Below are 15,953 nucleotides of genomic sequence, written 5' to 3'. Positions count from 1 at the left end.
ATTGTCGGTTGGTAGCGCTGGGATCATGACGCTGCTACCAACTCGAGCGACGCCCCTGTAAGCAACAGGACCAATAAGCAGCACCAGTAAGCAGCACCAGCAACCATAAAAGTTTCCATAGCTCTTATTTAGGCGTGTGCAACTATCACACATGAAGAAACACAAACTTCAAGTTTGTTTCTAATTGATTAGTCCTACTTGAATTGTAGATAACACGTACTTGTGTAAACCGATTTTCTCTAAACTCCTGTCAATGGACCTGGGATAAGCAACATTTCATATTGGAAGTCTCACAAATGCGTATGTGTGTGATGTCAAAAACTGGCATTATTCTTGGATTAGCGAGATTGTTGAAATTTGTGTATGGTCGGAATGTAGCAATTGACTGCAACTCATATCATAAATCAGCATCGTTTGGAATACCCTAGACTTTGAAGAGATACTTGTTAGAGATATCGTTAGATGTGGTAGGAGACGTTTTGCGAAATATTTTCTTTTACGAATTGAGATTTTGATTTTATTTATTTTTTGGCAAACATATTGAGGAACTCTGGTAGTCTTTTCTCTCGAAAGAGTTTAGAAGATAGAGGATCAATTTTTTGATAATCGCCTGTCAGTAGTTTAGATAAAATGTGGAGTGGAAAAAGAATTTTGCTATAATACTAGTAATGTTGATCTCAGATGATAGTGTTTACAATATTTTTGCACTCGGATGGGATAGCCTCTAACATTGTCGGTGGCAGCTGCTCCACTATCGAACAGAGCGAGATAGTGGAGCGACACTTAGTAGCTTATTACAATAAGTAGCTTATTACAAGAAGTAGCTCGTAACAACACTATCTCGCTTTGCTTGATAGTGTCGATAGTGGAGCAACACTTAGTAGCTTATTACAATAAGTAGCTTATTACAAGAAGTAGCTCGTAACAACACTATCTCGCTTTGCTCGATAGTGTAGTGTCGAAAATTCAACAGGTCATTTCTACCCCACAAATCTGTAGCTGTTGCTCTGCTTCTGTACTCCGTAGCGCAAGAATCAGGCGCAATAAGAGCAAGGGCAAGCACAGTAAGTAAAATTGTGGGGGTAAAGTATAGCTTATTCTTATTCTTGTTTATTTTAGTTACCTTGACATATTATTTACATTGTTTTCTGCATGAATTGACCAACTGCTTTTTTAGTTTCAAGCAAAACCTACTTTAAAACTCAAAGAAAAAACAATAAACTCTTTTTAGAATAATAATGACCAAAGTCATTTAAAAATGATCAAAGTTGTTTTAAAAATGATCAAAGTTGTTTTAAAAATGATCAAAGTTGTCTTAAAAACGGACTTTGTTTATAATAATCCTAATCTTAAATGCTATACATTATTATATATTATTAACTCTTTATTTATAAACTTTATGATAATATCCTCTTTATTTTCTAAATCTATCTCACCAATACCTAAAATTTGTATCATGTGTTTCCTCTAACTCATCATTTTCACCAAATATGAGACAATAGTTATCTACTCTTTTTTCATTTGTCTTTTGTCTACACCTGATAACAAAACGACATCGTAGTCAATACTCCCATGAAAACGACATCGTAATCAATACTCCCATGAAAACGACATCGTAATCAATACTTCCAAAACGACATCGTAATCAATACTTCCAAAACGACATCGTAATCATGGGGGTATTAAATCTATCACGTCAACTTCCTTTTTACACTGTGAAAATCTATCTACATCTCATCTCAAATATAATTTTCCATAAAAAGTTGTAAGAGTATTTTTCATTAAATTTGAATCCTAATTTTACATAAAGAGGTTCGAGTATTCTTGAGCCCTACAGACAACCTTGTTTTTTGAAATAATCTTCACAATGAAATACTAATATCTTTTTATAAAACTGCTTATAAGTATAGATATCTTAAACTCATCTCAATTTCTATCTTGTCTTGTTGTATATCACATAATTATCTATGTATTTTTAACATCAGTTTTTCCTAATTTTGGTGTTTTCTTTACTGAATAAATTATACTTTTAATTTCTTTCTTTAGAGCTTAATATACTCAATTCTTATACTCACTCTTTTATCGTTGTCATTCTGACGGGTTTGATGTTTTTGGATACAGCTGAGCAAGTTTTTATTGACCCACCATCATTTTTGATTTGATTAATTGCAGAAGCTGTTGTGGCAGTTCAACATGAGACCATGTGACTGAGACATTGCAATATTGTATTTTACTAATTGGATGGAAAGTATCCGAGAAAATGGAGCAAACAATTTTTTCTATCCGCCTCTTAAATCTCCGAAACGCCGTTTCTACTAAAAATTTAAGGGCCAAGGCAATACCAAGACTACGTCGACTTTTGTAAGAACCCTATACTACAAGGAATATTTTTTAGTAGATTTTAGGATTGTCAAGAAAACAAAGTTCTATCCAAACTAATAATAAAAAAAAAAAAATTGTAGTAAGAGTGTTTTAAATTGATTAATTTTGTCTACTTAATAGAGTTGAACGTTATTGTTAATTAGTAGAGGAAGTATTATTGTCTATAAGTTAAGGGGAAAGAGGATATACACCGTTGATGCATTGATATGTTAATTTGTAAGACGACTCTTTTTTTTTTTCATTTTTCTTTTTTCATCATCTCATTAGTACCATAATAAAATAATTTGTCATACGATATTCCTTACTTTTCACTTCTTTCAACAGGCCAAGGACTTAGCCACAGGCCCTTTGCAATCTACTATCCCTCTTTAAAAGAGTCCCCCCCCCCCCCCCCCCCCCGTGAGGTAATAAGAAAAAAATAAAAAAGAAAAAACGTTTATACATATTGAATAGTTGAAGCTTTGGTGTTGTTGGTATAGATTTTGCTAATTTTGTTTTTAATCTTATAAAAACATCTCTCATCAAAAAAGTGGTGGTGGTGGGCGGGTAAATAATTTCTTATTGTGTCGTAGTATCTAATATATAGTTTGTGTCGTATTATGTCGCGAATATGTCGCGAATATGCCAAAACCAAGATTAGCCCCACTTGACTTGTGTCGTAAAATAATAATCTACCAAAGTTAGCTATTTTAATTAAAAAAAAAAACAAAAACAAATGGCACAAATGCAATACAAGGCAGCTCGGTAGAAAGTACACTACCTCAATTGCAAGAAGAAAAAGAAGTTTAATATATATAAATCGGTTGATTGAGAGAACGCCTATTGAAATACACAAGAAGCACCACCACAACCTGCAAGGCAAGTTATGTCCCAATTCCTCATGTAAGTAAAAGTCCTGCATGAGGATAAAATCTGTGTCTAATCTATCTATCGAACTATCTTTTATTTCTCCACTTGATTTTTTAGTAAAATATGTTGGGATACAACGTCGACGGTGAAGAACCCACTCTTTTCCGTAAACTTCAAGGCATTGAGGCTTAATGAGTCATCTTCAAGATGACCTGAGGGAAGTTAAAGTTAGATTAACGTGATGATGTTTATTGTTGCCTTTTTTTTTCCAACATTTTGACGTAATAATTATATTGTCAGTTCTCAACCGAAAAAACTCCGAACTCAAAAAAGCAACAACAATACAAAAAAAAAAAAAAAAACTAAAAAATGAAAAATGAACAACTGCAAAATGTCTAAGAAAATAAAAAAACTAGAAAATAATGTTCCAATATTGCAAAATGTAGAACCACCACTATTCACCCTCTTATACCAGTTTAATTTTTTTTTTGTTTTAAATTAAAACACCCACCTCAACCCACACTTGATGTGTAGAGGGAGAGGGGGGGCTGTCTTCTTTGTTACACTTTGACCCTCAATTCCCTCTTCTTTGTTTCTTTTTTCTTTTTTAATTTTTATTGATTTCACAAATACATATACGATAAGTCTATTACTACATTTACATAGGAAAAGAAAGATCTGGCTTAAATATCCTATTGTTTCCTGTAATCTTTCTCTTTTTTTTTGTCAAATTTTGACAAAGTATATCTCGTCTTGATAGTATATCAGTCAACTGAGAAGTACTAAGAAATTTACTAACAAGTCACTATGTCTGCTGCAGCTGATTTGGAGAATCAACAACCTAAAGATCACCATCTCTTGGTCGATGATCAACATTCAAGAAGATCAAATACTCTAAATGAGACTTTGGACCCTCATCATCCAGTAACGAAAGTTTTCACCAATGGTGACTATATACAGTTTGGAAATGAAAAGTATTTGAAGAAGGATTTGATGCACGCTTTTGGTGGTACTTTGAACCCAGGTTTATCTCCACCTCCAAAGAATGACTTTGCCAACCCTGCTCCATTGGGATTGTCGGCATTTGCATTAACTACATTTGTATTAAGTTTAATCAATTGTGAAGCTAGAGGTGTCAAGATTCCCAATATCGTTGTTGGATTGGCATTCTTTTATGGTGGTGCAGCGCAATTGGTTGCAGGGATGTTTGAAATTGCAGTTGGTAATACCTTTGGTGGTGTTGCATTAAGTTCATATGGTGGTTTTTGGGGTGCTTATGCTGCCCTCCTAGTTCCTTCCTTTGGTATTGGTGCTGCTTACGCTGAAGACACAAAACAGCTTTCCAACGCTATAGGACTCTTTTTAGTTGCTTGGTTTATCTTTACGTTTTTTATGATGTTGATGACTTTGAAATCTACAGTGGCTTTCTTCCTGGTGTTTTTCTTTTTAATGATTACATTTTTGCTATTGGCCATTTCTGAGTTTACAGGGAAAACTTCAGTGAAGAAAGCCGGTGGGGTGTTTGGATTGATTACTGCTTTTGCAGCTTGGTACAATGCATATGCTGGTATAGCAAACCCCCAGAATAGTTATATTACTGTCAAGGCTATTGAATTGCCTGATTTGGAAGAAAAATACAAGAAGCAAAAGTAACAAGTTAGAGAGTAGAAGAAGGCAAAACGGAGTCATTCATTCAACCATGATCATTAGATAATTTATGAAGTCTTTTTTTTTTTTGGACAATGGTCTCATATTTATTTTTAACAATTCAATTCTTATTATTTATGACTCGCTGTATAATAATTCCTTACTTTATCAAACATATTAATGCGTTACAGTAGTAGTAGTAGTAGTTGTAGTAGTTGGTTTTTTTTTTTTTTTTTTTAGTAGAAGATGAACAGACGGGAAGGAACTCTTCGGAAATCCTCGGGTGCCAGAAGTGGTAAGCATAGAGACTACGCTCATGAGTAGAGACAAAGTTTATATCTTACAAACTGAACTGATTCAAAAAAATTGCAAAAAAAAAAAAAAAAAAGCAAACCTTAATTATACACGTGGTAGCGTTTTTCTCTCGGCTCTTAATTCTAAACAAATATGGGCGAGCTAGAAAATCATCTCATAGTACGGGTATGACTTAGCGATGCGATACTTGTGAGATAATGCAAAAATCTTCAATTAAAAACTGGTTTAATTTGGGTCAACACATCTTGATCCTGATCAATATTGATTATGTTCTTTATGAAATTGCTCAAATCTCGAGAAACATGAGATCCATTAAAGTTATTTATCCCCAAGTCATCACTGCACAATAGTAAACAGTCTGGCTTTAAATTTTTCAATATTTGTAGATATCCCTGCATGTTTGAGCATTTCAAAATTTTAAAGTTTGGTGGTAAATACTGCGAGGTGGTGGAGGAGGGTGAGGTGTTTGCTTTGCCTTGGTTCAGTAGTCCCACGTCGTCTTCATTCAAATTAGGTGGAATGATATAGATTAATTTTTCATTCGTGGCTAGCAACTCTTGTAAAGGTAGCGTCGACGATAAAAACAGCGAGGATAATGTTACCGCTATTGATTTATTTAGGAATTTCTTTGATATCGTTATTGTTGATGGTTTTAGCTGCTGTTTATCGCATTTTTCACCTTCTTCGGCCTCTTCATCGCTTTTTTGATGATTATCGGCTGGTTTATAAAAGGTCTCGTATATTTTGTAAGAAAGCACTGCTGCTGAAGTAGCTACTAGTGCGGCTAAATAAAACTTTGGGTTTCTTTGGGATTTGGTCATCATTATCATATACCTCTCAAACTTGGTCAAAAAGAACTAACATGAGTTCCTATCCTAGTTCCTATCCTTATTTATTTCACACAAATAAGTTTCACGGAAAAAAAAAAAAAAAAAAAAAAAGTTCACTTCAAATATCCTGATAAACTTTGCTTTTACAAGAATTCCAGGTAATTTTCAAATCTATTCCGTTCTTGTTTATTTACCTGTTAGATCCACAGGACTCAAATTAATAACTATTCAACAACTTTGAAACACAAATCAAGGGAGAATCAAAGTTAATGATCTAAAGAGAATTGCAATTTTATGATCAAGGGGAGAAGGGGAGAATTGCAATTTATAACTTACATCACTTGATTCATATACTTTTTTTTTTTTTTGGCCTACTAGCATATCTTGCCAGTTTTTCTGAGTAAGCCTTAGTGGTGTGTATTACATAAGCTTTGCTTATGTAATCAGGACAAGTAACAAAAATGTTGAGCGACAGCTTCTCCTCCGATCCTCTTTTTTTTCTTAGTTGACCGGAAGTTGATATACCATTCACGTGACATATGTTGACTTACGACTTGCCCAACAATTTACCACTTATTACTCCTCCTTTATCGCAATATTGATGGAAACTTGTTCCCCAGATTTTGGGCAAAAAGTCATCTTGTCAATAAGCCAACAATTTCTCACTACACTAATCGTTGTAATGACGACAGACACTAGAGACTAGAGACTAGACGAGCAAAGCGAAAGAGAGAAGAGACTATGCAATCAACACTATCGACCTCCACTATCGACCTCCACTATCGAGCAGAGCGAGATAGTGGAGCAACACTTTGTAGCTTGTTACAACGGTAAAAGCTACTCTTGTGGTAAAAGCTCTTGTGGTAAAAGCTCTTGTCGCAAAAGCTCTTGTGGTAAAAGCTCTTGTCGCAAAAGCTCTTGTGGTAAAAGCTCTTGTCGCAAAAGCTCTTGTGGTAAAAGCTCTTGTGGTAAAAGCTCATGTAGAAAAAGCTCTTGTGGTAAAAGCTCTTGTGGTAAAAGCTCATGTAGAAAAAGCTCTTGTAGAAAAATCTCTTGTGGTAAAAGCTCTTGTGGTACTAGTCTTAAGAAGAACTAATCTCCTACACTATCTCGGTCCGCTCGATAGTGTTGAATCATAGCTCTTATTTTAAAGTTCTACTATTCTATTTTCTGCGCATAAATGTATTTGAATGAAAAGTAATTGAGATGTCACGTAATCACTTACTTTGACAGCTAACTAACTTTGAGGTGGTTCCCCTCAAAAATTGGTCCGCTATCAATCAATTCTAAAGAGAAAAGAAACCCCAGAGAAAAAAAAAATATGCAGGACTCAACACTAGGTACCAACACACTAGGCTAATTTTTAGATTATTGGACGTTGGTGTTCAGAGTATATATATTAATTGTCTATCAAATAAACTTTATCTGAAAACCTAAACACAATATATCTATATCTACAAGAGTTGTGTTTTTATAAGTCATAATATGGGAGAGAGATAGAGGGCCAAACACCTCACCCCATTTTTCATGTAGTTTCCATCCATGTACTATCTCCGATGTTTACTCTCATCAATGTCCCCCCTTCCCCCCTTCCCTCCTTCCCCCTTTCCCCCCTCCATGTGAGTGCCTTATCGATTTTAGCGGGTCTGTCCTAATTTGGGTTTCCTGTGCATGGTGTTTTGTGCTTCTAGCGCATCTCGCCTGTTTAGAAGCTCGTACTTTTAGCGCATCTTTCCTAATTCGGTAACTCTAACAGATTGAAATTTTTTATCTATATCGTTATAATTACAATAGACCCACTTTGGGCGTATCGATAAGAAAGATATGCTAAGAAAACCCAAAGTATAAGAACCCCCCACAAACTCTTTCCTCTTTCTCTGTGATTCTCGTTGCTAGTTTTTTTTTTTTATTTCTTTCTAAACTATCAATCGTTTACAAGTATAGTTGTCAAACATGTCACGTCTTCATCCATTTGATGGTGTTAAGGATTATGAAATCAGGTTAGCTTCGAAATTGGTCAAGGATGCTTATCCAGCATCGGCAAAATGTCATTTCGTTCGTATTGACAGAATGGACCCTCCCAAAAACGATATGATTAAATATTTGGCTGCTGAAAGAGAAGGTTTACCTTTACCACAAATTCCTAGAATCTTACATGTTTATTACTGGACAAACACCTTGGAATTTAACAAGGCCTTGGTTAATGTCACTGCAGGACATATCATTACCAAACAAAAACAACCACAAGGAGTGGTTGGACCAATGTTGCCTGATGATATGATTGAATGGGAAGAACACTGTAACAATCACCCCTTGGTCAAAGCCGAAATTGCTAAATTGAAATTACCTCCTGGTTATTCCGTGCGTAATGATCCTTGGATCTATGCCACTGATGATCCAAACGAAAAGAGACCATTGGTTCAGCACTTTATGTATGTCTTGGCTGGAAATGGTCATTCCGAATCAAATCATTATTCTTTACCTTTGAAATTTTCACCTGTTTTTGAATGTTTCACTAGAAAGTTTGTTAGAATGGATTACTTACCGGGTGGATTTGATGAAACTGTTACTCCAACTGGTCCTTGGCAACAAGTTCCTTGTGTTGAATACCATTCGGATTTGCACGATGAACAAAAATTTCCAAGAGATGTTAAACCTTTGTTGGTTTCACAGCCTGATGGTCCTTCTTTTACTGTTAAAGGTAACAAGGTCGAATGGCAAGGATGGGAGTTTAGAGTTGCTCCAACTGCAAGAGAGGGTTTTGCCGTTTATGACGTTTGGTTCAAAGGCAGACAAGTTTTTTACCGTATTTCATTAAGTGAAATGACCGTTCCTTATGGTGATCCAAGAGCTCCATATCACAGAAAGCAAGCCTTTGATTTAGGTGACTGTGGATTTGGTACTTGTGGTAACAAGTTGGAGTTGGGATGTGATTGTTTGGGTGTTATCAAGTATTTGGATGGTATGGGTATCCATGGTAATGGTGAACCATTTATCATTCCAAACACTGTTTGTATGCATGAACAAGATGACGGTTTGTTATACAAACACGTGAATTACAGAACAAACAATGCTGTTGTTGCTAGAAGGAGAATATTTATTGTTCAATGTATTGCAACTGTTGCCAATTATGAATACGTTGTTAACTTGAAGTTTGTTTCTGATGGTTCGATGGATATTGAAGCTAGAGCCACTGGTATCTTGTCAACTATGCCCATTGATGAAAACGTTAAAGTACCATGGGGTACAATTGTTGCGCCAAACTGTATGGCTGCTTACCATCAACACATTTTGTCATTTAGAATTGATCCAGCTATCGATGGTCATAATAACACTGTTGTATACGATGACACCAAGAAGTTGCCTGTTTCCAAATTAAATCCATTCGGTATTGGATTTGTTACTGATCGTAAGATTGTTGAAAAAGCAGGATATATTGAACAATCTCCATTTACAAACAGAGCTTACAAGATCATTAATGAAAATGTCATTAATCCAGTTGCTAAGACACCAGTTGGTTATAAAATCGAATTGCCAGCAAGACAAATGTTGTTGGCTGACGATACTTCATTTAACACCAAGAGAGCTAAATATGCAACTCAGCAAATGTGGGTTACTAAATACCGCGATGATCAGTTGTTTGCTGCTGGTGAATTCACAAATCAATCACAGAAAGATACTGGTATAGCCGTATGGGCAAATGGTGTAGACGATGTTAGAAACGAAGATATTGTTGTTTGGGCAACTATGGGATTCACTCATATTCCAAGAGTTGAAGATTTCCCCGTTATGCCTGTTGAAATTCACAATATTCATATTGCTCCTGTTAACTTCTTTGATAAAAACCCTGCTTTGGATATTCCTGGAGCTAATAATAACTTCAACAAGAGTGTTTTAGTTCCTGGTGAAGAAGAAAAACCATGCTGCAGCACAAAGATATAACTTGACGGAACTCTGCCGAGCTTGTTCGTGCTTTTTTTTTTACTTAACGAATATAGACTACAGTGGTGTATATATTATGTTGATTATGGACTACAATAAGTATAAAACTATTTCCCTCTAATGTTTTTGAAAGACAAATCTATAAAAATATGGTTTATACATTTTATTAATATATACCAATGAACTAAAAAAAACTTTTACTCTATTCAATCTTGAATTTTCAGTATACAGAAATTCATTTCTTCTTCATCTAATGATTTTATGTAAAGACATTTCGATAATAGGTCAGGCAGTACATCAATTGAATAATTACTTGACCATTCAATACATTGCGATAAAGACTTGACTATATGAACGGATGTTCTGAATTTCGAAAAATTAATCATTTCTTCACTTTCTTCAATTGCATTATTATTCTTGTTGTTTCTTTTGATAAGATTAGGACGCTCGGCATTAAACGTCAAGTCAGACAAGTATAATCCAACAAACGGGATGCATCCCTTTGAAGGTTTGATTTGGTTAATTGACAATCTAATGTTTAAGAAATTCTTCAACGGTGATGACAATTCCTCGAGGTTTTTTAACATCAATATATCCCCCGGTGACAAATTCCTCCATGTGTTTTTGAAACATTGAACTCTTTGTGAAGTTAACGCTAAAATGATTTGCACCAATGTAGCGTAATTTTGTAAAATTAAACAGTTTTGCGCAATGTGTATGAATCGAGAAATAATGCTGATTCGTTCATTTTGATTTTGACTTAGTAGGATTTCAGAAATTATCCAGTTTACCATCAAATTGAATCTAGCAATGACCAAGTTAACACCTTTGTTTTTCATGTAATAAGTGTCATTAACAATAATCTCAAGCCAACTATTTACTGGAGTTAATTCTTTATTCCATTTCAATTCAATTAAATCTTTCCAATCTATTTCCATAAGCATATCTTTCTCAATAATAGTAAAATGATCTGCTAAAGATTTCGAGTCAAATGACAATAGAAATGAAATGTGTGTATGTTCATTCATGACATTCTGTACCGATAAGAAATTGCTTGATGGTGCATAACTATCCAAAATTATCTTGGGTGACTGGTACGAGCTTGTTTGGGGAGAATCAACATTCACCTTATTTGGTTCTTGAAAGTCAAAGACTTCAATATTGAGATCTTGTTGGGGTGTAGACATTGAATGATTAGAAGGGGCCTCTTCCAAAATTAAGTTCTTTGGTGAATTAATCGGAGTTAAAGGCTCTTCTTCATCAGTGATATTGAATGTAGAACCTCCAATAGCATCCTCCGTATGTACATTGTGAATTTGGTTTAATATATCCTCAGTGGAGTTGACTTCCTCTCCTCCTTCTCCCTTGCCCTCCTCCTCCTCCTCCTCCTCCTCCTCCACATTATCACCTTTTGGTAAGCTCAGTTTCGACAATGTTCTGTTCCCTTCTAATTTACTTAGTGCAAACTCAATTGGATCATCCGTAGATTGCATTGATTCATCAGGTATAGCTGCCAACTCCTTGAGCGCATAATTACTGATTCCAGGAATTGCCACTGAATTGTCTGAAGATCCAGTAAAAACAGTGCTTTGGGTTGATTCCTTATTTGCGTTCCCCTTTGAGCTCATCCTGCTTCTCCCAGTAACTGAAAATATCGAACTAGTACAAAGATCAACTGAAGATGTTTTTTTATGTCGTTTCTTTTCTTCACTTTGCAACTCAAATTCGTTAAATGGCAACTGAGTCAAAGCACACAAGTTGCTGAACCGTACACTTTTCCTCGAACTCCTTGAAGTGTTGCGTGATATTTGTGATGACTTTAGCACAATTGCACTTTCTAGTTCATTTTCATTAATTGCCGTACGCAAGTTATTAAACCCGAATTTCTTCCTCAATCCATTTCCTTCAATGTTTGAGCTTCTCATCAAAATGCTATCGTTTGTAATGGAAAGTGCAGAATCATAACTCAAATACGATTTCACCGAGTCTCGTATATTAGCAGATCCGGTGGAGTTTCTAGACAAAATTGATACTTTCCTATTGTTGATCACACTGTTATTATTATTGTTGTTGTTATTTTTAGTCTCGCAAAAGCTTATTCGTTTTGGTTTCTCCAGCTGAGGACTTACAGCTATACCCAACTCGGCAATCTCAGCATCGTATTGAGTGAAATTACTTGGTGTGGATATACTGGAAGTCTCAAAAGAGTGAATTGACTGGTAGAAATGTATATTGGGTTCATGGTACACTGCGGAACATGCTCTTGACTTGCCTTTGGACCCAATAGTAAAGTCAAATTCATCATTATCTTCTTCCAGTTTGATTTCTTCCTTCTCAGCGGACACCTCCAAATCAACAACTTCTTCATCATTCCAATTGAGACTCGTTGGTTTTTGAAAAGATGGACCAGATGAATACATTTCGTCGTTGTCATTGTCATTGTTGTCATTGTTGTCATTGTTGTCATTGTTGTCGTTGTCGTTGTTGTCGTCATTGCTGTCATTGCTGTCGTTGTCATAGTCATGGGGAGTGCTATTACTCAAAACCATCATAGTTTGTACAGCACCATTCTCCTCATCATTAATAAGATTGTCAATTTTTAGAATATTCAACTCTGACAAATCATTTATATCCACATCACTTTCATTTTCTTTACTGTTTCTAGCGGATGTGAGTGCAATCAGCTTCAACTCGTTGTTATCGTCTTGATTTTCCTCTGCTGCCTGCACCTCCTCTCTAACGTCAAGAAATTTGTCGTTGGAGTCACCTTCACCTTCACCTTCAATATATCGACCATCTACTTCATGTATGACACTGTTTGCTTTTGAATCATCAATATAATACCGAATAAAATATTCCAACTCGTCCACGATTCGTGCACTTAAAACATCTATACGATTCCCAATATCCCGTTCGCTCACAGCATGTATAGAATTGGTCATCGACTCTTTTGATGAATTTTGAGATGACCCTGAGCTGAATTTATGCTCAGCAACTGATATTTTGGAGTAATGATGTGCAGCTAATGACTTCTTCCAACTTTCCATCAACTTTTTTATGGATTTTTTCCTTCCGAAATCATCTGCGTGTAGAGCATCATACACATGAGGCAGCGGTTGATTCAGTGAAACACTAAACGCTTCAGTAACAAGTTTATAATCCATTTTTTTCACTGGTGTTGGTGGTACAATTGTGGTCACCCTTGATGTAGGAAGCTTAACATTCCCATTGGTGGAAAACCCAACTTGTTTATATAGTTGAGACTTGTCAACCCCATGATTTACCGGGATACTATTATAATTAGTAGTAGGATCCCAATTGCGATTTTCAACATCTACGTCATCTAGGAGCATTGTTTTGGTTTTCTTCAATTCCAAAGCTGAATCTTTGATTTCCATTCGATTATACCTCGTTGATTGTGCTAGAGCCTTTCTATTCTTTGTCAGGGTATTAGTTGCTGCTGCATTATTTGAAAAATTTTGAGTGAAAGCAGCAGCAGCGGCAAGAGGAGTGGTGGTGGTGGTGGTGGTGGTGGTGGTGGCGGTGATATTAGTAGTATTATTAATATTATTAGTCGGCGATGTTTTAGCAAATAATGTAGAAAGTGTAGGCGATTTAACTAATTTCTTTTGCTGCTGAATTTCTTGAATTTTATTATTAATGGAAAGTCTTGATGATTGATGTTGTAACAACAAGTTATTAATTGAAAATTGAGGATTTTCTTCTTGGTTTGAGTTTTCATCAAATATAAGCATCTTGTGGTGTATTTTCTGATCATAAAGTGAAAGCATTGCGGACCGACGATAAGAAGGATTGGTATGTATGGACAATTCTGTATTTGATTTAGAAATTTTCTTACTATTGTTGTTGACATCTCTTAACAAAGGTAGATGATAATCAAATATACTTTTGCTGATAATTAGTGACTCCATATCAATATTCAAAAGCCAAAATTCATTGATTAAACTTAACCAGTGAGATTTCAAATCACCGAATATCTTTATAACAAATAAGAAATTATCCTGGCTTGAGTAATTTTCCATACTTATTAGATTAGAGTCCAAAACAATGCTGTTTAAGGTGGTGGAAAACTTGTCACATAATGGAGTATTACTATTGAAATCATCAACAAAATAGTTTATAATCCAGTGCCTCAAAACCACAAATGTTCGAAGCAAAACCAATTTCCCAATCTTGACGTTTGCTAGGCTATCTGAGTTAATATACTGCAAAGCCCAGATCAACCGCGTTAATAGCAAATTCATGATTTCGTCACTATTGGAAAAAATCCTATAAGTTAGGAAAAAATCACAAATCAAGTTATAGTCAATTACTTCGGGAGAAGTCATTTGTACAACCAATGCCTTGATTGTTGCATGGTTGATGATTAGCTCTTGATTTCTCTCCTCGAATTTAACGAGATCATCCTCCTGGTTGTTATTAGTGGGTAAGCAGGGAAACAATCTCTCGTCATCGAAAATTGACTCATTATGCTTATTATACTGGAAATCAGGGTGAATTGTAGTAGATTGTTGCTGTGCGGGTAATTTCAGCTGTAAAGTTGTGCTAGTGCTGGTAATTGACAATCTTGCGTGATTATTTTCATTGGCTGATTCGCCTAGATTGAGCTGTTTTTGTTGATAAATGGGAAATTCCTGGTCCTGGGTTAGGTTATTATATGGGTTTTCTTCTCCAATTGGGCCATTATTCCCGGGGAGACTAGTTGGTTTTTCTTCTTCAATTGGACCATTATTCCCGGGGAGACTAGTTGGTTCGTCTTCATCCATTTAAGAGCACACTTGAAGCTGTGGGGGGGGGGTATAAACAAGGCTTGCTTAATTGATGCAACTTGGGATTTGGATTTGGACAAAAGGTCTAGTCTAGTAAATCTCGGTATATATAAGGTCTAGTGTTATCCTCTGTATCTAAAGGATAAAAACCGACTTTTCTAGCAAGACCGACTTTTTCAACAAAACCGTTTTCAGGGAAAGCAGCAATAACAAAAGGGTATACACCTGTATACTGACCAAACTAGCAAATTTGAACTGTATAGAATTCACTAGTGTTTGATTTTGATAAATAAAAGAAGAACCATTAAACTTTACTCTATGTTTATATTTTCTCTTTTTCCTTTTGTTTACTTTGTTACATTGAACAAATTTTTTACTAGCGCGACAGCTCCACTTGCGAGCGAAGCGAGCTAGTGGAGCAGCATTGACTACTCTCAGCCCTCGAAACTATAGAGCCCCACTTGCGAGCGAAGCGAGATAGCGGAGCAGCATTGACTGACACTATCGAGTGACGCAATCGAGCGAAGCGAGCTAGTGGAGCAGCATTGACTACTCTCAGCCCTCGAAACTATAGAGCCCCACTTGCGAGCGAAGCGAGATAGCGGAGCAGCATTGACTGACACTATCGAGTGACGCAATCGAGCGAAGCGAGCTAGTGGAGCAGCATTGACTGACACTATCGAGTGACGCAATCGAGCGAAGCGAGATAGTGGAGCAGCATTGACTAGTGACACTATCGAGCCCCACTTGCGAGCAGAGCGAGATAGTGGAGCTGCATTGATTATCAGGGTGTCTCTAACGACCATCTGAGTGTCTCTAACGGTGCCAAAAGCGATGCTAGTGACTAGCTGAGTGTCTCTTTTAGCTAGTGACTATCCTAGTCCCTCTGCTTTGGCGGTAACAACTATCTGAGTGTCTCTAACGGTGCCAAAAGCGATGCTAGTGACTAGCTGAGTGTCTCTTTTAGCTAGTGACTATCCGAGTCCCTCTGCTTTGGCGGTAACGACTATCTGAGTGTCTCTAACGATACCAAAAGCGATGCTGCTAAATTTCTGAGTGTCTCTAATGGTGCCAAAAGCGATGCTACTGACAATCTGGGTGTCTCTCCTCTAGCTAGTGACTTTCTGAGTCATCCCTCTGCTTTGGCACTAACGACTATCTGAGTGTATCTGCTCCGGCACTAAAGGTGTAAAAGACA

At 36.2% G+C, this 15,953-nt stretch overlaps 4 protein-coding genes across 4 annotated transcripts; 2 read left to right on the top strand and 2 right to left on the bottom strand. All coding sequences in view use genetic code 12, as the record gives it.

Moving 5' to 3' along the window:
* Positions 1-4,038: 4,038 nt before the first annotated feature.
* On the top strand, positions 4,039-4,884 carry FRP3 (putative ammonium permease; the record flags this gene model as incomplete). The annotated part of the gene is made up of 1 exon (XM_049326707.1): positions 4,039-4,884. One exon carries the CDS (start codon positions 4,039-4,041, stop codon positions 4,882-4,884), a length of 846 nt encoding a protein of 281 aa, XP_049182028.1.
* Positions 4,885-5,402: 518 nt separating this feature from the next.
* On the bottom strand, positions 5,403-6,017 carry PEX22 (Pex22p; the record flags this gene model as incomplete). The annotated part of the gene is made up of 1 exon (XM_049326706.1): positions 5,403-6,017. One exon carries the CDS (start codon positions 6,015-6,017, stop codon positions 5,403-5,405), a length of 615 nt encoding a protein of 204 aa, XP_049182027.1.
* A 1,959-nt stretch (positions 6,018-7,976) lies between these two features.
* Positions 7,977-9,965, top strand: AMO2 (Amo2p; the record flags this gene model as incomplete). Its single annotated transcript, XM_049326705.1, has 1 exon — positions 7,977-9,965. The coding sequence occupies one exon, from the start codon at positions 7,977-7,979 to the stop codon at positions 9,963-9,965; it is 1,989 nt and encodes a 662-aa protein (XP_049182026.1).
* A 206-nt stretch (positions 9,966-10,171) lies between these two features.
* Positions 10,172-14,752, bottom strand: LTE1 (mitotic regulator; the record flags this gene model as incomplete). The annotated part of the gene is made up of 1 exon (XM_049326704.1): positions 10,172-14,752. One exon carries the CDS (start codon positions 14,750-14,752, stop codon positions 10,172-10,174), a length of 4,581 nt encoding a protein of 1,526 aa, XP_049182025.1.
* Positions 14,753-15,953: the final 1,201 nt, after the last annotated feature.

Source organism: Candida oxycetoniae (genome assembly GCF_023343755.2).
Source record: "Candida oxycetoniae strain CBS 10844 chromosome Unknown scaffold5, whole genome shotgun sequence".
NCBI classification, from domain to species: domain Eukaryota; kingdom Fungi; phylum Ascomycota; class Pichiomycetes; order Serinales; family Debaryomycetaceae; genus Lodderomyces; species Lodderomyces oxycetoniae.
Note: the sequence above shows the minus strand (reverse complement) of the source record. Positions and strands in the feature narration are given on the sequence as shown.